Source organism: Arachis stenosperma, chromosome 1 (assembly GCF_014773155.1).
Source record: "Arachis stenosperma cultivar V10309 chromosome 1, arast.V10309.gnm1.PFL2, whole genome shotgun sequence".
In the NCBI taxonomy this organism is placed as follows: domain Eukaryota; kingdom Viridiplantae; phylum Streptophyta; class Magnoliopsida; order Fabales; family Fabaceae; genus Arachis; species Arachis stenosperma.
Genome location: NC_080377.1, coordinates 17,635,562 through 17,657,041, shown reverse-complemented (window position 1 = coordinate 17,657,041; position 21,480 = coordinate 17,635,562). Strand labels below are relative to the sequence as shown.

The 21,480-nt window shown below is 33.8% G+C and overlaps 1 protein-coding gene and 1 non-coding gene across 5 annotated transcripts; both read right to left on the bottom strand.

Annotated features, from left to right (window-relative positions):
- Nucleotides 1-168: 168 nt before the first annotated feature.
- LOC130938481 (kinesin-like protein KIN-4A) lies at nt 169-11,343 on the bottom strand. 4 transcript variants are annotated; one of them, XR_009069665.1, is made up of 27 exons: nt 10,690-11,343; nt 9,228-9,374; nt 8,988-9,143; nt 8,547-8,800; nt 7,806-7,993; nt 7,546-7,670; nt 7,013-7,049; nt 5,828-5,919; nt 5,620-5,727; nt 5,423-5,536; nt 5,216-5,291; nt 5,074-5,130; nt 4,748-4,860; nt 4,242-4,337; nt 3,838-3,951; nt 3,630-3,746; nt 3,468-3,548; nt 2,995-3,066; nt 2,714-2,807; nt 2,607-2,638; nt 2,293-2,390; nt 2,125-2,220; nt 1,795-2,040; nt 1,457-1,616; nt 983-1,135; nt 565-907; nt 169-476 (listed from the first exon to the last, which is right to left on the bottom strand). XR_009069665.1 is itself a non-coding variant. In XM_057867157.1 (26 exons), exons 1-26 carry the CDS (start codon nt 10,804-10,806, stop codon nt 695-697), a joined length of 3,156 nt encoding a protein of 1,051 aa, XP_057723140.1. In that variant the 5' UTR covers nt 10,807-11,343; the 3' UTR covers nt 169-694. The 4 variants fall into 4 exon arrangements, 1 of the variants encoding a protein (XP_057723140.1); XR_009069649.1 differs by having other exon boundaries at nt 171-476; nt 611-907; nt 10,690-11,342; XM_057867157.1 differs by having other exon boundaries at nt 169-907.
- Nucleotides 11,344-20,957: 9,614 nt separating this feature from the next.
- LOC130951752 (small nucleolar RNA R71) lies at nt 20,958-21,065 on the bottom strand. The gene has a single exon (XR_009074084.1). It is a non-coding gene; the product is annotated as a small nucleolar RNA R71 (small nucleolar RNA).
- Nucleotides 21,066-21,480: the final 415 nt, after the last annotated feature.

Below are 21,480 nucleotides of genomic sequence, written 5' to 3'. Positions count from 1 at the left end.
TCTTTTTTCCTTTTTGTTATTTTTTTATTGGAAGTAATTATTAGAAGAGAAATATTAATATTTTTTCTTTACATTTGCGCCAATATACAAAAAATAAAAAGGATACCTAATTAAGCATTCACAAACATGTTTGACACAATAAACGGCCAAATACTGCACAGAGCTTGATAAATTCATAAAAAGTATCAAGAATGAAAGATTATTAGCTAACATCATAATATGAGTAATTTTGGGGACTAGTTTATCTGTACAAAAAAATCTTGCAATATCTTTTGTAGTACATGCAAAAGGAGGACCATTTTGGTTTTAACTATCTAAAACTAAAACTGATCTTTCCTATGATATTATTAAATGTCAGCGTACGGCTACATGTGTCGTTACAAAATTACAACATACACAAATGACCATAACACAGCCTTTTCCAACAGCCAAACTCTCAGCAAGCTTTTCCAATTTACTTATTGCCTGTATACACACTGCAAGTTGGAGAACAATTTCAGTGCTAAAGAATTCAAGTGGCACACTCCTCTAGGTAGTTATGGAAAGAAAATGCAACATGTTTACCGGAGCACTATGTTGTCTACGATGTTAAAAACTGTTTGTGGATTACCTACAACTATCTGAGCTTTAGCCAAGCCATGTTGAAACACAGAGCAAGCACTGGAGTTACAATGATGTCCTTATGAGCTCGAACTCACATAGCATTGATCAAGGCCTGTGCTCGAGGTCTTGACCTCATGATTGTTTCGTCGCTGTGTTTGATCCATTCTGAAAGTTTCCACGGCTTCTGCCATTTCCATTTGAACTGTATCAGCCATTGATGATGACTTCTCTTCCACCTCCAAAGTTTTCCAGCTTGCCCAACAGCTGCTAGCCTCCTTGCTGACAACTCCGCAATGGGTATCATCTGAATAGAAAACCATTATTGCTTTAACCGAAACATGACACAATTGGTGTACAAACAAAGCATATAGTGGGTTACCTTTCGTCCATTGTCCATAATAGTAGCTGACTCTGTAACTGACCCATTAACAACTCCAGGGGTGAATTTAAGTTGCTTTGTTGCAGGAAGTGACATGGGAGACAATGGGCCACTCAATTCATCCGCAAGGTGTTTCAAGGACCGAGAGTTTTCCTGTTGGTTTCAATCAAATACTTAATATATTTTAAATTAATGAAAACTAAGTTTATAAGATTCCAGTACTCATATTTGGTTAAGAAACTACGATTATATAAGCAGAGTTTAGTGATGGCTAAATAAAGGTTTCAAAGTTTTAAAATATTGTTTATCATTTCAAAATCATCTGGGTCATTAGACGTACTTTATCCTACAGAACTTAACCATCTTGCTCTAATCTATTTCAAATGTACTGATAATCTCCATCTGTATGCTGTAGGTGTTAAAATATTTGCACATAAAGCTCACAGTAATTGCTGATAGAATAGAAAATCTCACCATTGATGTGTACAAGGCGACAGAAACAGCTTCTTCCTTAAGTGTTTGCTCCTTTAGAAGTTCTTTTCTCTCTGTTTCACTTTCTTTCTGTAGCCTTGCTAGTTCGTTTATTTGCTCTTTCAAGTCCTGAAGTTCTATATTCTTTTCCCACAATTGACACCTGTTAATGGAAATACAGACTACAAAAGCTTAAACTGGGTAACAATCCTCTAAACATTGACAATAAAGAAAATAAAATAAATAAAAATAGAAGTGCATCTTAGTGAATTGTTGTCTTTACTCCCTAGTCAACTGGGTGACAATCTACAAAAGCTTAAACTGATTCATTCTAAAAGCACCTTGCTTCTGCTGTAGCATTGAATAAGTACTGAAGCACATTCTTAGCATCTCCCATTGAGCGTAATTGGTTCCAACGTCCACGGTTACTTAAGTTGTACTGAAACACCTTGCTTAATGCACGTTCCCTTGCTTCAGCCTCTGTAAGTTGTAAAGCCATGGCTTTCAAAGCAGCCGAAGACATGCCCAGCATATTCTCAAGAGAAGCTATTCTTGAGACTTTTACATCCGGTGGCATGGATAATAATCTAACAAATGGAGGAAAATAAATTGTTATATACTCCAAAATATCCTCAATGTGCCTTAATACACATGCAAGAAAATATTTCTACCTGGAATATTTGTTCTGTCCTGTAGGGATACTCTGGCAATCCGAGAACTGATGGACTTGTTTCAGTGTAGCCAACTCTTCCTCCAATGCAGCTTGGCTGAAAAAGGTTTCAATCAATATTATATTGTATGCTTGGGGAGAAAAGGAGAAAACAATTGTGGTCACTTACACCTGCTTTTGCTTCTCGAATTCAGCACGAACTTCATGCACATGTACCACGACCTCAAGCTCCTGATCAAGCCATTTTTGGAGGGATTTCTCATTAACCTAGGAATACAAATTATGTTAAAAATTTTTAGAAAGGATTTGCGCAAAGTATTTAATACCAAAAAAGCCAATATGAAAGATGTGTATTTAAACATCACAATTTTGATGTGTAGGTAAAGATATCAGAAGTAGAACAGAAGCAGACCAGCAACGAAAAGCATAACAAGATTAGTTGCTTTTTAAGCAGTACTGCATAGGCTAAGAATTGATCATTACCAGCCCAGGTTGAAGGTGTCCATTTGAATAAGCTGAAAGAGGCAGCAAATAGTTAGGAAAATAGTATATAAAGTAAAAAAGAGAAATAATTCCCTGTCAAGTTCTACCAGAGTTTTCACGTGGAGAAGATTTGCGGGCTTCCAATAATTCCTTTAGCCTTTTTGTGGCTATTGTTGCTTCCTCTGTCTTCCTATGAAGCACCTGAGAACAAGAAAATGAGTGAACAGTGATCTAAAATCTTTTTCCCCATCCCCATCCCGCATGAATTATCCCGTCATCGAGGCCCCATTCGGGACTTTCGACACAGGGAACTCGACACAGTAGGAAATAATGCCCCTATCATGTTGGCAACAAAAGAACATGGAAAACACTAAATTTTATATCTTACCTTTTTTTGGCGCTGGTTTAGAGCCTCAAGTTTATGTCTTTCATACTCATTCCTTCTTCCCTCCTTTTTCAACTGTTTAAAATTAGATTGGAGATCAAAAATTACAGTGGATGAGACCAGCATGCATATTTCTCTTTAATAGGAAACATGATATATTGAGAAAATAATGAGATAAAACTCAAAAAAGATTACTCTTATCATTGAACTGACCAAACTCAATCCCAAGACTACTGCAAGGAGAGATGCCCAAACATTTATAAAGGCTATCATTACCATATCCCTAAACAATGTAGGACTTATCAAGTACCAAAGAGCATTCAACAAAATTATCGCATACTATGTTCCTTCAGAAAGACATGGACTTTGTATATTGTGCACAATTAAGCACTAATTATTATAAGGCCTAAAAGTTCCACTGCCTTTTTGAAACAAGAAAACAGAATATTGATTACATATTTATAGAAGCAAATCACCTGAAGTAACTCCTTTTCTCGAGAAGCCTTCCATTGTCGAAATTGTTCTGCCTCTTGCTTCATTTTTTGCTGCAATTGGACCTACAGTTTTCATAAATCCAATATCAGATACAAGGTAAAAATTTCAATAATTAAGTAGCTCGAAAAATTAAACACAAGTGCCTTTTGAGCCTTGATGTACTGTATTTCAGCTTGCAATTTTTTTGCAGTTTCTTCGCTCTTCTCCTTTTGCTTTAGTAGCAGCACCTGGTTTTCTTGTTTCTTCTTGAGGTCTAAAATCTGATGTTCAAGATTATAATATATAAATAACTCAGAAACTATTTAACATTGGAAAAGGACAATTACCATGAAAATAATATCGAGATATTACCTGTGCTTCCAGTGCTTTCAATTTTTGGCCACGAACATCTTGAGATTTCTGTGCTAGTCCATCAATATTAGCTGAAAGATTCTCTACCTCATGCAACAAACGGTCCCTCTCTTGCTATCATTATCATTCCAGAATCAGTAAACAAGAGAAAAATAAACACTTAGGATTTGTTTGATTCCTTGTTTTCATTCTTATGTTTTCTGTTTTCATAATTGTGAAAAGAAAAACATAAACATGACAAAAATACTGTTTACTGTCTTCATTTCTTATTTTCACGACTTCTTTTTTTACAAAATTTTAAAAACAAGTTACACAAAAAATGTAGACAAAAAATAAAACAAACCAGAAAAAACCTTTCGTTTGTGTGCTATCTCAAAAGTATTTAAACCTAACTATGTCCAAACCTGCACTTTTCTTTTTTCCTCTTCAAGCTCCATAATTTTTTTCCCAAAGTGCTCTTTGAGTGCTTCAGTATCAATTCCAATGCGCTTCATCTCAGACTGCAAGGAAGTAAAAATGTATGGAAATTAAAACACCATAAAATGGAACACTTATCGATTTACTGTTTGAGGCCCCAAGATATTAGCATAAGGACCAATTAAGAAAAACAATTAGCACATTCCAATATCACTTGTTTTTTGCTTTTAGCCTTCCAATATTGTTTTGATGAAAGTTACTCAGCTGACACCTAATATAACCTTTTAAAGGCATTCTAAGAGCTTGGCAAAGGCCATTAAGGTTGTGGATAAGAGAAAAACCAAGCTGACAAGAAGATCTACATAATTGCATGTTCACATCTCTGCCATCAGATTTGAAAGATAAATTTCTGAGATATATGGTAATTAGATCCTAAGTTAAGAAGCATTTAAGAACATCCATAAAATCTAAGAACAAATTTCAGAAATGAAACCTCTTTCTGCTCTAAGCGCTTATTTAACTCATTCATCTCTTTATCCATGGTATTCTGCAAAAGTGCATGCTCCAATTCCTTTACTGCTTCATCACTTTCACCTGAATCGTCACCTGATAAAAGTAGGGAAATAGAAAACATAAATAATAGCTTCTCTGGACAATCCAAGATGGCCAGAGTCGGAAATTACTCAGCCTTGGTTACATAATATAACAACACAGTATCAAAGTACTGCTTATTTTCATAAGAGAGATGCATAGACTCTAGTCCCTGACTATACACTTAATAAATGTAGAGACTATTTACTAGGACAAGGAAAAAAATACTTCTATATTCTTCTGAAAGAAGGATGCGGGGCCATGAGTCATTTATCCTATCCCTCTCTGCAAGATTCTGAATTCCAATCTCATTTCTTAAATTTATGAAATTAACATATGGCTCAGAATACACAGATAAAAAAACGTGTACCAGATATACTTTCAATCATGGGATGATCAGATGAAACAGAGCTCTGAAAGTGTCTTTCAAGATAAATATGACCATCCTGAGAAATTAAGGGGAAAATAAATAAAAATAAATGTCCGTTATGATCATCTGGTTGTTTTAATGACATTGACTTAATAAATACAAGCAAAAGTAACAGAAAATCATTTAAATTTTTCCCTATTTACATACTGGTTCATCAATTTCACATTTGTCGACAAAAGCACATCTACTGCGATATTCATGAAGTTCATGAGAGAGGCCCTCATTAGTCGCCTCAAGCCACGCAATCCTTTCCTTGAGAACCTGTAGAGCAGGAGAATCAAGGTATATATTAGGCTCCACTTATCTTACGGTAATTCAAATGTAAAGTTTATGATGATATATACCCGCACTTCATCAGCTGGAGTTCCTCCCCGAGCACAAAGTTCAGCCTGCAAGTACTTTAACTGTTGACGCATTTGCTGCATCTCATTGGATATCAAATCTCGATTAGCCTGAAATTAACAACAAATATTGTAACAGAAGAAACTTGATCTGGTTCTCAACGGCTGGATTGTACATGAACTTAAAGTAACAAAGAACCAAGAATCTTACAATAGGCTTATTTTGAATATTGCGAGCACGATTTGCATATTTGAGAGTATTAAGACTTTCCTCAGCATTGATGTCGGCAGGACTAATGCAAGCTGGGAAAAGGAGAATCCTTTCGTTATTAAAAAGCAGGTAAAATTGGAATTATGATCAGGAAAACAATATTATAATAATATCTCCAGGAGGCAATAATATACACATGATGCAGTATGTAGAAACTATGTATAAAGAAGAAAGATATCTTTAATTAATCACAAAGTCAAAAGGTAAAAACACTTTTATCTGATTATAAGAATGACAGTGATAGACATGTAAACATCAAAATTCAGCTTGGTTTAATAAAATTTTTCAAAGCACTTCATTTTGTGATAGATAAATGAAAAAAGATCATATGTTTGTGCATGCAGATTTTAAAATTTAGGAGTACTTTTGAAAGCACTTAAGGAGGTACTTTTCAAAGTTAGTTTGTTCTTATTAAAATTGAAAAGTCTTATATAATTTCATATATTAATAAATATCCAAATTTATCTTTATATTCATGTCTGTTATGGTTTATCTAAATCTTAAAAATTGTTTTACCCAACACAATTGATGCTTCAAGTTTTGGAAAACTATCTTTTAAAAGTCAGTTTTAATAAACTACTTTCGAAAAGTAAAAGTTTTCCAAACCCAGTTTTCATCTTGTATTTTTTTTAATCTAACTGCTGTTTTGTCATCCCCCTACTTCAATCATGAAAGTAAATAATTAATGAGTTCCTAGCGTCATTTCCACTTGACCAATTCTGCTCTTATGTGGTATAAGAGTATCATAAATGGATGCAAAGCAGGCAAGTTTTGTTAGAATATTCATAAAAAAAAAATAAAAAGGAAGATGGAAATACTCCTCTACCCTTATGATATTGTGGTAGTATAACAGGGAAACCTAACCAAGTATTATTTAAAATTAACTGTCCGCATAGACCAAGCACTAAATCTATTAACACAGGAACTTGAAATTAGTAACTAGATTATAACATTAATAGAAAAAGATTTTCCCTGCTGAAATAAGATGGCTTCAAATGAAACAAAATGAAGCTAAGGAAAGCAAAGGAACATTTCATAGTTTCAATGGATTTAACCAAGGGAAAAGAGAGAAGGGTTTAAACACACAATAGTTGTATTAATGAATCAACTTTTAGCAACGATTACCTATCATGACAGTTTTGCTGTTTCCCCCAAGTGAATCCTGCAACAAGGACCAGGAATTCTGGATCAAAAGACTCTTAAGAGATGGACATTAAGAAACTAAAGATAGATATGTTGATTACTATGTATAAAGTTACAAGTCAAAGCTTACAGACTTGGATATAGAAAATGCTGCTACTGATAAATAGTATCTATGATTTCGCATATCAAGTTTATTTTTAGGTTCCATAAAGTTTTATATGAACTTTTTGTTCAATGCCTTTAAAAAGTTTTAAAGCAATAATTGGCCAGAAGAAGAATGTATATGAGACCTAAACCTGTAAAAAAAAACTATGAATATGTAAGGAAGATATGTTAAGAGAGATGGTCCTAAGAACAAATTTTCAAAAATTGCATAATAGGATAAAAATAAGAAAGCTATGGTAAACATGATTCTCAAAAGAGCAAAATGCAAAGACGATTAAGTCTAAAAGCTATCCTATAGGTAACACACAAGCACATAACCACTATGTCAAACCAAAAAAAGTTAGCCAAACCTGCAAAAGTCGAGTGAGTTTGCTATCCCGATACGGGACATGCATACCCTCCTTTCGCTTTTTCTCATCTCCCAATGCGCTTATGACATTTCCAAGTGCAAGAAGACCTTTATTGATGTGTATGCCTATTAACCAAAACATCTAGTTAATATCACTAGTGAGTCCTTACCATTGTCTACTGCAGTACCGAGGCTGTCAAAGAACTTTGAAATTTGAAACAAAAATATACGAGGTATTCAAGCTTGTCATGTATAACCAACCTTCTTTTAAACGAACACCATCAGAACCAGTTCTTTTAGCTCGCTCAGATCCAGCTAGATCTACCAAATGGAGCTTTGCAGAAAGGTATTCTTCACCCATATCCTCGTCTGAAGAGTCATTGTCGGGAGAAATTGAATGGAGCTTGCGCATCTGTTCTAGTGTGATTGTGAAGATGGCATGTGACCGACTAAATACAAAAAGGGAACCACAATTGTTAGATAACAAAAATTATGGTGGAAAACATAGAAATAAAGCTTTTCTATCACTTCTTGTTTGAGTTTAAAATCAAATGGAAATCACCATAAAAAGCTAAAGTGCAAAGCCTACGTCTACTAGGAAAAAGGATTTAAAAAAACTATCTTCAAAAACATCAGTACCACCCAAACCAAATTATTGATAACTATGGTACCAACAAAATGATACTGTGTTTCATAAAACTCATCAAAATTATTGTGCCCTCCTATCTAGAGAACATGTGATTTTTCAATATAAAGAATGACTACCTGACGTGCTCATCTTCATCATAAAATGGAATGCAATTTTCAAAATTAAACTAATACGAGAATGTATTAGCTAATATTCCGATGTTGTCAGCATGGAAAAGTACACAGAATGTAAACACATCACCAGACATATACACCAAAAATGTGAAGCTGTTTCAAATTTTCAATGTATTCGAGCATAAAATGACATATTTAACATCTTTTTACAATTGGCATTAGACTGAGCACATTATTTACCTGGACTGGTTGTTCATATTTGTACTTCCTGTTGCCCTACTTAAAGAACCCTGCTCCAAGCAAGTAGACATCTCCTGTAGTGTACTCACAGCAACTTCAGTTGATCCTGCCAGTGTTATGACTCCACTTGAGGTTTCACGAATTTGTATCGGTGTTCTCCCAGGAACAGTTGCTTTTCCAGAATTGCCATTAGCAGATTCCAATTTACTGTTAGATACAGAATCTAACAAGTCCCTCACCTCTTCCTTCAAAATCTTTAAATAAAATGTACAAGTAAGTCCTCAAAACAAATGGTTGCAAGGAAAATCCATTTAACATGGATCATCCATAATTCATAAAATGTTTAGGCGGGTTTATAATCAAATGATTCAAATTTTAATAAACAAATCACCATATATGTTAAATATTTGACAAGATACCTCAATGTTATGGATAATATACCTCAATGTAGGACACATGCAACTGAAATTCTGTCTGATGCTTTAGTGTTTCAATCTTGCTGAACAAGGCATTCATAACCTTAGGAATTAATCCAGCCTGAGTCTGACAATTGTCACTATAGCCAGTTCCCATTGTATATGTTTTCCCAGATCCTGTCTGTGGAGTATATGTGCATCAGATACAAACGAATAGAATGGTCTTTTCCAACTTCGAGTGTATAACATGCAAGATCGATCTCACCTGGCCATACGCAAGTACAGTAGCATTATATCCTTGGAATAAGCCATCAACTAACGGGGCAATGCATTCTTCGAACATATCAGCCAAAGGAGACCCACCATTTCCGTAAACATGATCAAATGTAAAGAAATGTGACCCAATTTGGACCTGATCATCCAAAAAAATACACATTAAAAATGTGAAGGTTATCAAGGTCACTGATAGATATTACAGTGAAGTGACACAGTATCAGAATAGAATGATTCCATAGTTTCAACCTTCAAACAAGCAAATTTTAATCAATTGGCATTTTATTTATCCTAGCATACATGAAAATGTAATTAAATGCATCTATAAAACTGCAACTCAATTAATATGGTAGTAAATCCATGTCATAGTACCGTACGGAGTCCATCTTAATGTGCAATAATCCATATTAGGGGGAACATGTTTTTTTACTTTAATTTTGACTGATGATGACCTCTCACTTACAGCAATCATCGTTTTACTCCCTGCTCTTAATAATAGAGTAATTTTCTAAACGTGATTAGGGTGTCTAGGCTTCAAATAAAGAAGCGATTATCCTATAAATTTCTAGCGTTGAGTTTACCTGCGATGGTGAAATTCCAACAACGTATTAAGTCATTAAGTAATTGATTAATGAATTGATCAAGTAAATCTCGGTAATACTTCAGTGTTAACTTCTAAGGTGCTAAACTATCATTTTTATCCACAAATAGCATCAACATCACTATCAACACACACATATACGAACGATTCACAAACACAAAAGGACACCAACCCTTCTGCGCCTCCACACACTCTACACCACCAAGACTTACATGTGTGAATTCTAATTTTCATAATTAATGAACACATACGATTATTTTTCACCTTTCCCCTCTTCTCTCACCATCTCGTTTCTGAGGATGTAGCTGATAGAAGGAGTAGAAGTAATTTGAAAATTTTGGATAATTTTTTAATAAAATTAATTCAACAAAAATTTATCGCTTGCGTGGGAGTAGTTTAGCATTTGAAAATTTTTAGATAGATAATAATAATAATAATAATAATAATAATAATAATAATAAAGAAAAAAAGCAACAGGAAAGTATGTTATGACTTATGACATGAACAAACAGTACTTCAGCATAATTTTTGAAACAATTATTTTGATCATTTCTTTTTTACTTTACAAAATGATTTACGCAAAATTACACATTCAACATGGTAAGCAATCAAGAAAGGAATAAACAAATAACATTACATTTTCAAAACCCAAAAAAAAAAAAGAACATTCTTTTCTAAATGATAATAATTAAGCAACCTCCACACCACCAAAACAAAATTCACGAACGCACCATTAATTAATGAAGTGCATCCACTAAACGACAAAACACATTAATAATAATCACACAAAAAAAACAGTTAAAGAAAAAGAAGCATCATGTTGACGAAGGTGAAGAGACGAGTTTCGAGGTACCTGAGGCTTCGCAGGCGTAACTGAAACGCATTCTCTGCAACCTTGCTGTCGTTCATCAGCAATGAGCGGACGAATGTGAAGAGCAACTTTCACAGAACAATTCTCCGATGTCTCCATCGAAACAGAAAAAGAAAATTAAAAGAAAAAGAAAATTAGGGAGAGAGATTAGAGGTTAATCGAGGTTCCAGGGGAAGAAAAACGAGTCCCAATGTGTGATCAATTACGAAGATTAGAACTTAAGATAACGATACAGCTGCAAGAGAGAGAGAGAGAGAAATAGATTTTTAACAGCAGGAGAGAGAGAGCGTGAGAAAGAGTAGTGGTTGTTGAGTGAAGAAATTGAAAGAGAAGGAAAGAACGAAAAGCGCGGTGGTTTGAAGAGTAGCGGAGCAGAAAACAAAAAGCAACTGCAATCACAACAACCACCACAATTAACAGTTTAACACTACATTGAACAGTTTAACAATTTTTCTTCTTCACTACTTCTTGCTTCTTGTATGGCAGTGACTAAAACTAATAGCTATGCGCTATTGCCTATGCCGATGCGCTCTCTCTCTCTCTCTCTCTCTATTCCTTGTTTATTTTATACTTTTATTTTTTTTTTTCTTCTTCCCGTGGCAAGTTCCGAAGCACAAGTGCACTACTATCTTCACTCTGTCGCTCTTTTCTCTCTCCCACCACGCCCTTTTCCCTCCGAATTTATTTTATGGCATTTTATTCTCCGGTTAATATTCAACGGACAAAATCTCTATTTCCATCAATATTTTGGTAGGTGTGAATATTATGGCGAATGCTAATACGTCAAAAAAAAAGGATCCTAACGTTTTTTAAAACAAATTTTAAATTTTAAATTATTGTTATAAAATATAATAAATAAAAAATATTTAAAAATAATCAGATATTATCATTCTATAATTGATGTCATTTTTAATTTAATAAAATTTTGTAATGATTATGTGTTAATAATAAAGATTTTTTATTTTATATCTTCTAAAAATATATGTTAAAATTATAAATTAAAATTTTTTTATTATATTAAAAATATAAAAAATAATTTTTTAATATATTTATTTTATATTTATTAAAAAGATATAATATTTTAATTAATGATAAATTTATTACGTGCCTTAAAGGCGCATATATATTACCTAAATTCAATTAGAAAAGTTGCGTCAATAAAATCAAAGCTTATGTGTTTGAATCTAGACGTAGGAAAAGGAAAATCACTAAAGAAACAAAAATCTCACTTGTTGTTGTAAGTAACTAGTAAATAATTAATTAGCATTGATAAATGTGGCAGCATTGACTGGATGCAGACTATTGGCTCTTATGTTGGACTTTTTAAGAACATAATAATTATTAGGTGTTTAGGAGTTGGATTAATCTCTAGGTACAAGTGATTTTGCTATATAATTTTTATAAGTCTTCTAATTGATATTACGCTCAAACGCGTTTGTTATGCATATATATTTCACGCACCTATAACAAATTTTTTATTTTTGAAAAGATTATGTTTCTTTTTTCGAATTTTTTGTCTTTTCCTTCGTCGTTTTTTTCTGCTTTCTCCTTCTTCATTTACGTGCTTTTTTCTCTCTATTTTCTTTTTTTGTTATTCTCAATTTCCATTGTTTTTTGACATCAAGCTCTGAAATCGTTTTTAAAGATAATAGATAATTCAACTTCAGATTGTCAGATAAATCAGTGCGTGAACCTTACTTGTAAAATTTACTGTTAATTCTTCCTTATTTGAATTGAATCTAATGTATTAGTTCTGATTAAAATTAATATAATTTTGTAGGAGTGTACATGGCCCGACCCGGCCCGAAGATCTGACCCGACCCCAAATACTTTAGGGGCTAATTTGGTGTGATTTCATCGGGTCTAGGGCCGGGTAAGGGTCTCAAAAATAGACCCGGTCATTATTTCGGGTCGGGTCCGGGCCCTGGCTCGGATCACCCGAAGTCTGTCCAGTGGCCCGGTCGTCATACACAATTAATATTTTGTGTTATTAGTGATGGATGATGGCTATTCTTATGTGGAGTTTAAGTATTGTAAACCTTAATATTTTGTACTATTAGTTATTCTAAAACTATAAGTTAATGTTTTATGTTTAAAATGCATAAGATTTTAGATTAATGCATAATATTATGTTATTTGTATTGATTTAAATATTTGGTGTTATTAGATAATATTAATATTGATTATGGTTATGCTTTAATTTTAGAGAAGAGTTGGTTCTTGTTATATTTTTCTAAGTGAATTTTACTATGTCAAATAATGGTTGGAGTCTTAGAAATTTGGATATTTTCACATGCTAACTTATTAGAAGGTATCAAGGTAATGAAATGTTAATGGCCCGGTTTTCACCCGATTTTTACCCGGTATAATTGTGGCCCGAAAGTGTATAGGTTTCATCGGATCTAGGACCGGGTTCGGGTCTAACAAATAGGCCCAGTATATATTTTGGGCCGGGTCTGGGTCACATCAAACCCGGTTTCACCCGGTCCATGCACACCCCTATAATCTTGTCCATTTTATAGTGTAGATCAAGAATATTTAGGTGTATTTTTATAAAAGTTTGGGTGTATTTACAGTTTATGACTTTTCATCTGACGGATGGTGAATTGTCTTATTCTTTTAATTGAATTATTTTAGTTTCGGTTTAGTTATGATTCATGAATATGGTTTTTATTATTTTTTATGATGGTTTTATAGTTGTGTTTGCATTCTATAGTTTATGCTTGTTTTAATATGATATATTTTAAGTGTATTTTGCAGTCCTTGCTGACTTTGGTGACTGATTTTAGTGTACACGTAACATAACTCATTTTTGTATCTGCAGCAAATTTAGGTGTAAAACGAAGATATTTGGGTGTAATACGAAGATATTTTGGTGTATTTTTATTCTGATGAGTTATGTATAATTCAGAACTCTTCCTCTTCCTCTTCCTCTTCCTCCTCATCTTCTGCTGCTTCTTCTTCTTCATCTTCTTATTTCATATTCTCATAATTTTTTTGGGAGAAAAAATCAAACAAAGAAGAAAAAAATACATAATGTTGCAAAATCAAAAGAAGAAGGAGGAGAAACACGACGATGAAGATGAAACACGCGAAGAAAAAGGAAGAGAAACACAAAGAATGAGGATAAGAACAAGGAAGAAGAGAAAGAGGAGGAGAAACGCGAAGAAAAATGACAGTTGTGGTTTTCATCGAGGAAGAAGAAAAAGAGTCGTTCATAATGGTGAGTAGCGTGCTTTGGAAACAGGAAGTGGTTGAGTAACGTGCGTGTATTTACTCTTAAATGTGAGTGTATTTTGTTAGACTTGTGCCAACTTGTAAGACTTATAAGACAAAAAGATTTGTATGTATAGCATACCTGTTAGGAGTTTCGCAATAAATTCTCGAAAAAATTTTAAATACCAGAAAAGCTATCACACACGAATATTTTGTTAAATTATTGTATTTAATAAATAATGTGTATATTTAATTTGAATTTTTTTTAATAAATTTAAATCACAATTTAAAAAGAATTTGCAAAAATAAAGTAAAATTTGACCTAACCTCTTTTTCATTTTCTTAAACTTTTGGCTTTATAAATAAATTAGCAAAAAAATCACTTGACATAAAATTATTAAATATTAGAAACAAAAATATTTTATTTTTTAAAATTATATTTATTAAAGATATAATTATTTACATTTTTATGTTAGTTTAAGCTTTTAAAAAAAAAGTATCATAATATAATATTATATCTCTATGTTTAAAAAATTTAGCGTGTTTGGTGAATTTTAAAAGAGAAAAAAAATAACATAAAGTAAATAAAAAAAATTATGTAAAAAAATCAAATAAATTCAAAAAAAATTATTTGAAGGAACTTATTAAAAATATAATTATTTATATTGACTCTTCCTATCAACTTAAATTATTCAAAAAAATTATACATACAAAGAAAACACATTAAAATCCTATGTTTAAAATCTTTTTTAAAAATATTTATCTAATGCTTGATTATTTTAAACCTTTCAGGAAATATATATATATATATATATATATATATATATATATATATATATATATATATATATATATATAAAGATAATTAATAATTTCTTAATTTTTTTAAATTTACAATCTTATATTTCTTTATTTTTTGTATTTCTTTGATGTTGAATACATATTTAGTTATTTACTACTAATTAGTTTGAAATCTTTATTATTTTTTTATCAATTACAAAATTTTTGTGATTTGTTTTTAGTAATTTGTGTGAGTTTTGAAAGAGTATAAGATATATAATTTTTAAGTTTTAACCAGAATTTTATATTTAGGTCTTGTACTTTATATGTTTAATTTGTTATTAACTGGTGTGTTTTTTATTTTGGTTTAAAAAAAGTGATGTGTTTTGAAGTTGTAGATTTGTTGTGTTAGCATCGCAACTACCTTACAAGTCTACAATAACAAGAATAAGAAGAAGCAAGCATAATTATTTCGAGAATAGTAACAATCACTAATTCTTTTTCAAAAACAAAAAAACATCTTTATAAAATATATATATATATATATATAATATGTAATTTTGTCAAGATGGAACCTACAAATTTTGAGAAAGTAAAAAAGCAAAACGAATGAAAAAAATACAATAAAAAATTATATTTGAGAAGAATTACACTTATGAGCTAGTAAATAATTATCTTTTAAATAAAGATGTCATTGAAATCAAATAGTACATATACAAGCCTAAACTTAATCTTAATCGATCTAATCAAAATTGGGCAAGACTCGTAATAAAAAGATATGTACAAATTCTTAAAAATAGATTATACATAGACATTTGCATGCACCAATATATTACGGCCTTGAATATACTTCAACGTTACTAGCCTACTGTATCGACACTCAAACTTACTCAATCTTTAAGCTAAAACCAAGTTAGTCTAATCTTCAATATTTAACAAAAAAAAAAAGCTAAAAATACGAAAAAAACACAAGAGAAAGAAAACTTTGGTGAAAATAACACTTTATTACTCAAGTGTTTGTCACAAATGACTCACATCTCCAAACTCTAACTCTCACTCCTATTTATAGTCATCCACCTCCTCAATAGATAGTTATGATTAAATCTAATCAACGGTTCAAATTGATCATCCATAATCTTCACTACAAATATCTATCCTACCACATTTATCTAAATACTTATAAATTATTCCATATACTCTTCATACTTTTATATACATCCACACTCTTTTAGAATACTCTTTGACCTTCCAAAGTTTTTTAGAACCTTCTAAGGTATTTTGGGACCTTCTAGGATATTCTAGAATATTTCAAAACCATCTAGAACATTCTCAAACACTCCAAAAAAATCATACAAACACCGTTAAATCTAACCTTAAAAAATTTACCGTGACATTCTCCCCTTCCTATTGCACAAACATCCTCGTCGTGTTTTATTCATGATAGCACTCTAGGTATTCTTGGAATTACTACAAATCTTCACGAGCTTCCTAACTAGCTTCGGTTATCGGGAGTCCTTTTCACTTGATCAAGTATTGGATACTTCGTGGTACTCCTTTGCGTCTCACAATACGATTAGCTAAGATCTCTTCAATTTTCTTATCAAAGGATCTAATCACCACGGACGGAGTACGACTCGAGTCACCTTTGCTGTAGTTCCTCTTGGTTTTCATGATATGGTTTAAGCATACTCACATGGAAGATTGGATGGATCTTCATAGATGGAGGAAGTTGTACTTTGTAAGAAACCTTCCCAACACACCCGATGATCTCAAATGGCCTTTTATATTTACGGATCAAGTCCTTCTGAACCTTGCAAAAGGCTTTGAATTGTTGTGGAAGAAGTTTAATCATTACCTTGTTTCCCACTTGATAATTTGCATGCCTCCTCTTTTTATCTGTCCATTTTTTCATCCTCTTTTCCGCTTTATCGAGGCAAGAACGAGTGATATCTGCTTGTTTTCCCAAGACTTAACCATGTGATAAGCTCCAGAGCTCTTCCCTGAGTAAGAAGAAAAAAGAGAGTGTGGTGTAAGCGGCTGTTGTTCGGTCATGATCTCAAATGGACTCTTTCCTGTGAACTCGCTCCTTTGCAGATTATATGAGAACTAAGCAATGTCCAAAAGTTTTGTCCAATTCTGCTGGTTAACGCTTATGAAATGCCTCAAGTAACACTCGAGTAAGACATTCACTCTCTCAGTTTGTCCATCAGTTTGAGGATGAAAACTTGTTAAGAAATAAAGCTCCAATCCAAGAAGTTTGAACAGCTATGTCCATAGTCATCCTGTTGAAGCATGGATCTCAATCACTGATGATGCTCTTCGGTAATTGATGAGCGGATAATTTGTACACTTTTTGGCATTGTTTTTAGTATATTTTTAGTAAGATCTAGTTAGTTTTTAGTATATTTTTATTAGTTTTTAGTTAAAATTTACTTTTCTGGACTTTACTATGAGTTTGTGTGTTTTTCTGTGATTTCAGGTATTTTCTGGCTGAAATTGAGGGACCTGAGCAAAAATCTGATCCAGAGACTCAAAAGGACTGCAGATGCTGTTGGATTCTGACCTCCCTGCACTCGAAGTGGATTTTCTGGAGCTACAGAAGCCCAATTGGCGCGCTCTCAACAGCGTTGGAAAGTAGACATCCTGGGCTTTCCAGCAATATATAATAGTCCATACTTTGCTCAAGATTTGATGGCCCAAACCAGCGTTCAAAGTCACCTCAAGAAATTCCAGCGTTAAACGCCGGAACTGGCACCTAATTGGGAGTTAAACGCCCAAACTGGCACTAAAGCCGGCGTTTAACTCCAAGGAGAGTCTCTACACGAAAAAGCTTCATTGCTCAGCCCAAGCACACACCAAGTGGGCCCGGAAGTGGATTTTTATGTCATTTACTCATCTATGTACTAGTTTTCTATAAGTAGGACCTTCTACTATTGTATTTTCATCTTGGTTCTTCTGGTTCCCTCTTTGGGGCCGAAACCAATGATCACTTTTGTTCTTATGTATTTTCAATGGTGGAGTTTCTACACACCATAGATTAAGGTGTGGAGCTCTGCTGTACCTCGAGTATTAATGCAATTACTATTGTTCTTCCATTCAATTCCGCTTGTTCTTTATCCAAGATATCACTTGTTCTTCAACATGATGAAGGTGATGATTGACGCCCATCACCATTCTCACCCATGAACAAGGTGACTGACAACCATTCTTGTTCTACAAGCATCTGAGGCTTAGTGAATGTCTCTTGGATTCCTGATTGCACGATGCATGGTTGATCGCCTGACAACCGAGTGCTCGCCTGACAAACGAGCCAACCATTCCGTGAGATCAGAGTCTTCGTGGTATAGGCAAGAACTGATGGCGGCATTCAAGAGAATCCGGAAGGTCTAACCTTGTCTGTGGTATTCTGAGTAGGATTCAATGATTGAATGACTGTGACGTGCTTCAAACCTGTAACCTACTGGGCGTTAGTGACAGACGCAAAAGAGTGATTCTATTCCGGTAGGGGAGGGAACCAAACCGGTGATTGGCAGCACTGTGACAGAGTGCGTGCATTAGCTTTCACTGCGCGGATGGGAGGTAGCTGCTGACAACAGTGAAACCCTACACGAGCTTGCCATGGAAAGGAGTAAGAAAGGATTGGATGAAGGCAGCAGGAAAGCAGAGAGACGGAAGGGAAGGCATCTTCATACGCTTGTCTGAAGCTCTTACACCAATGATATACATAAGTATCACTATCTTTATCTTTATATTATTTTCGTTCATCATCATATACAATTGAGTTTGCCTGACTAAGATTTACAAGATGACCATAGCTTGCTTCAATGCTAACAATCTCCGTGGGATCGACCCTTACTCACGTAAGGTATTACTTGGACGACCCAGTGCACTTGCTGGTTAGTTGTGCGAAGTTGTGTAATGCCATGGAATTGAACCACCAAGTTTTTGGAGTTCATGACCAGGGATTATGAGAGTTGTGAAAAGTATTGTTCACAATTTCGCGCACCAAGTTTTTGGCGCCGTTGCCGGGGATTGTTCAAGTTTTGAGCAAGCTTTTGGTAACAATGCCTGGGATTGTTCTAGTTTGGACAACTGACGGTTCATCTTGTTGCTTAGATTAGGTATTTATTTTTTTTCGAAATTCTTGAAGATGAATTCTAGAGTTTCATGATGATTTGTTGAAATCTGGCTGGCTGAGAAGCCATGTCTAATCTGATTGGACCGAGGTTTCAACTTATCACCACAAGAGCTTGTTGATTCTCATCAATTTTGCTCTTGGAGCAGTGATCTGCTAAGATTTGGCTGACCTTTGGTCATGTCTAGTGTTTTGGACCGAAGCTTTCTTTGAGAGCTTGGCTGGCTGTGAAGCCATGTCTAATTCCTGGACCGGAGTCTTAGACTAGCATTGCACTGATTCCTGGAATTCTCATCAAGGATTTTGATACCTTTTCCCACTTAATTTTCGAAAAACACAAAAAAAAAAATTTACAAAATCATAAAAACCAAAAATATTTGATGTTTCCTGCTTAAGTCTAGTGTCTCATCTTAAGTTTGGTGTCAATTGCATGCATTCATTCATGTGTCTTAAGGATCCTCAAGTAATTCTTGATGATTTTTGTGTTCTAATCTTTGAATTCTATTGACTTGAAGCATTTTGTGTGTCTCATATGCATTCTCATATTGTTAGTGTCAGTAGTATACAAACTGCTAAGTTTGGTGTCTTGCATGCATTGTTAATTGATTCCTTTTGCATTTTGATTATTAAAAATCCAAAAATATTTTTAATTTGTGTCTTTTCAAGTCAATGATACAAAGAATTGAAGATTCAGAACATACTGCAGAGGAATTATACAGAAAAAGCTGAGCATTCAAAAATGCCCAGTGAAGAAGGCAGACTGGCGTTTAAACGCCAGCCAGGGTACCTGGTTGGGCGTTTAACGCCCAAAAAGGTAGCATTTTGGGCGTTAAACGCCAGAATGTATACCATTCTGGGCGTTTAACGCCAGGATGGTGCTAGGAGGAAGATTTTGTTTTCAAAATCAGATTTTTTTAAGTTTTCAAAGTTTTTCAAAACCAAATCTTTTTCAAATCATATCTTTTCAATCAAATGTTTTCAAAATTAATTTCTTTCCTTTTTCAAAGATACTTACTAACAATTAATGATTTGATTGAACATTTTTTGCCTTTTCTGTTGAGGAAGGTTTCATGTTTGAATCATATCTTTTCTTGTTAGGCAAGTCATTAATTTTTAAAATCAAATTTTTTTTTATTGATTTCAAATCATATCTTTTTAAAATTGTTTTCAAATCATATCTTCTCAATCACATCTTTTTAAAACCAATCATATCTTCTTAACCACATCTTTTTCAAATTAGTTTTCAATCAAATCTTTTTAATTTCTAATTTCAAAATCTTTTTCAAAAATCACTTGATTTCTTTTTCACTTTTAATTTTCGAAAATTATCAGTCAAATTTTCAAAATGTTTTCAAAATCTTTTAAATGAATTTTCGAAAATTCTCTTCCCTCCTTCCCACATCCTTCTATTTATGGAGTACCACTCCTTCTAAATGCACAATTCGAACCTTATCTAATTAAAGTTCGAATTCTTCTTCTCCTTCTTCTTTCTATTTCTCTTTTCCTCTGACATTTCAAGGAATCCCTATACTGTGACATAGAGGATTCCACACTTTCTGTTTCTCTTCTCTTTCATATGAGCAGGAGCAGAGACAAAGGCATTCTTGTTGAAGCTGACCCTGAACCCGAGAGAACCTTGAAGAGAAAGCTAAGAGAAGCCAAGGCACAACTCTCTTTAGAGGACCTGACCGAATTCTTCAAGGAAGAAGAACACATGGCAGCCGAAAACAACAACAATGCCAACAATGCAAGGAAGGTGCTGGGTGACTTCACTGCACCTACTCCTGATTTCTATGGGAGAAGCATCTCTATCCCTGCCATTGGAGCAAACAACTTTGAGCTTAAGCCTCAATTAGTTTCTCTAATGCAACAGAATTGCAAGTTCCATGGACTTCCAATGGAAGATCCTCATCAGTTCTTAGCTGAATTCTTGCAAATCTGTGACACAGTCAAGACTAATGGGGTTAACCCTGAGGTCTATAGACTGATGCTATTCCCTTTTGCTGTAAGAGACAGAGCTAGAATATGGTTGGATTCTCAACCTAAAGAAAGCCTGGACTCTTGGGAAAAGCTAGTCAATGCCTTCTTGGCAAAGTTCTTTCCACCACAAAGATGAAGTAAGCTTAGAGTGGAAGTCCAAACCTTCAGACAGAAGGATGGAGAATTCCTCTATGAAGCTTGGGAAAGATACAAACAATTAATCAGAAGATGTCCTTCAGACATGCTTTCTGAATGGAGCATCATAGGTATTTTCTATGATGGTCTCTCTGAACTATCCAAGATGTCTTTGGATAGCTCTGCTGGAGGATCTCTTCATCTGAAGAAGACGCCTGCAGAAGCTCAAGAATTAATTGAAATGGTTGCAAATAACCAATTCATGTACACTTCTGAAAGGAATCCTGTGAACAATGGGACTAATCAGAAGAAAGGAGTTCTTGAGATTGATACTCTGAATGCCATATTGGCTCAGAATAAGATATTGACTCAACAAGTCAATTTGATTTCTCAAAGTCTGTCTGGAATACAAAATGCACCAAGCAGTACTAAGGAAGCTTCATTTGAGGAAGAAGCCTATGATCCTGAGAACCCTTCAATGGAAGAGGTGAATTACCTAGGAGAACCCTATGGAAACACCTACAATT

What these genes read in the sequence shown, in the direction of transcription:
- LOC130938481 (XM_057867157.1), bottom strand. Translation starts at nt 10,806, where the DNA reads ATGGAGACATCGGAGAATTGTTCTGTGAAAGTTGCTCTTCACATTCGT. An exon ending in TGGTGTTCGTTTAAAAGAAG is followed by an intron (nt 7,671 to 7,805) that starts GTTGGTTATACA and finishes TTTGGTTAATAG; the next exon opens with GCATACACATCAATAAAGGT. An exon ending in TCTTTCAGAAGAATATAGAA is followed by an intron (nt 4,861 to 5,073) that starts GTATTTTTTTCC and finishes TACTTTTATCAG; the next exon opens with GTGACGATTCAGGTGAAAGT.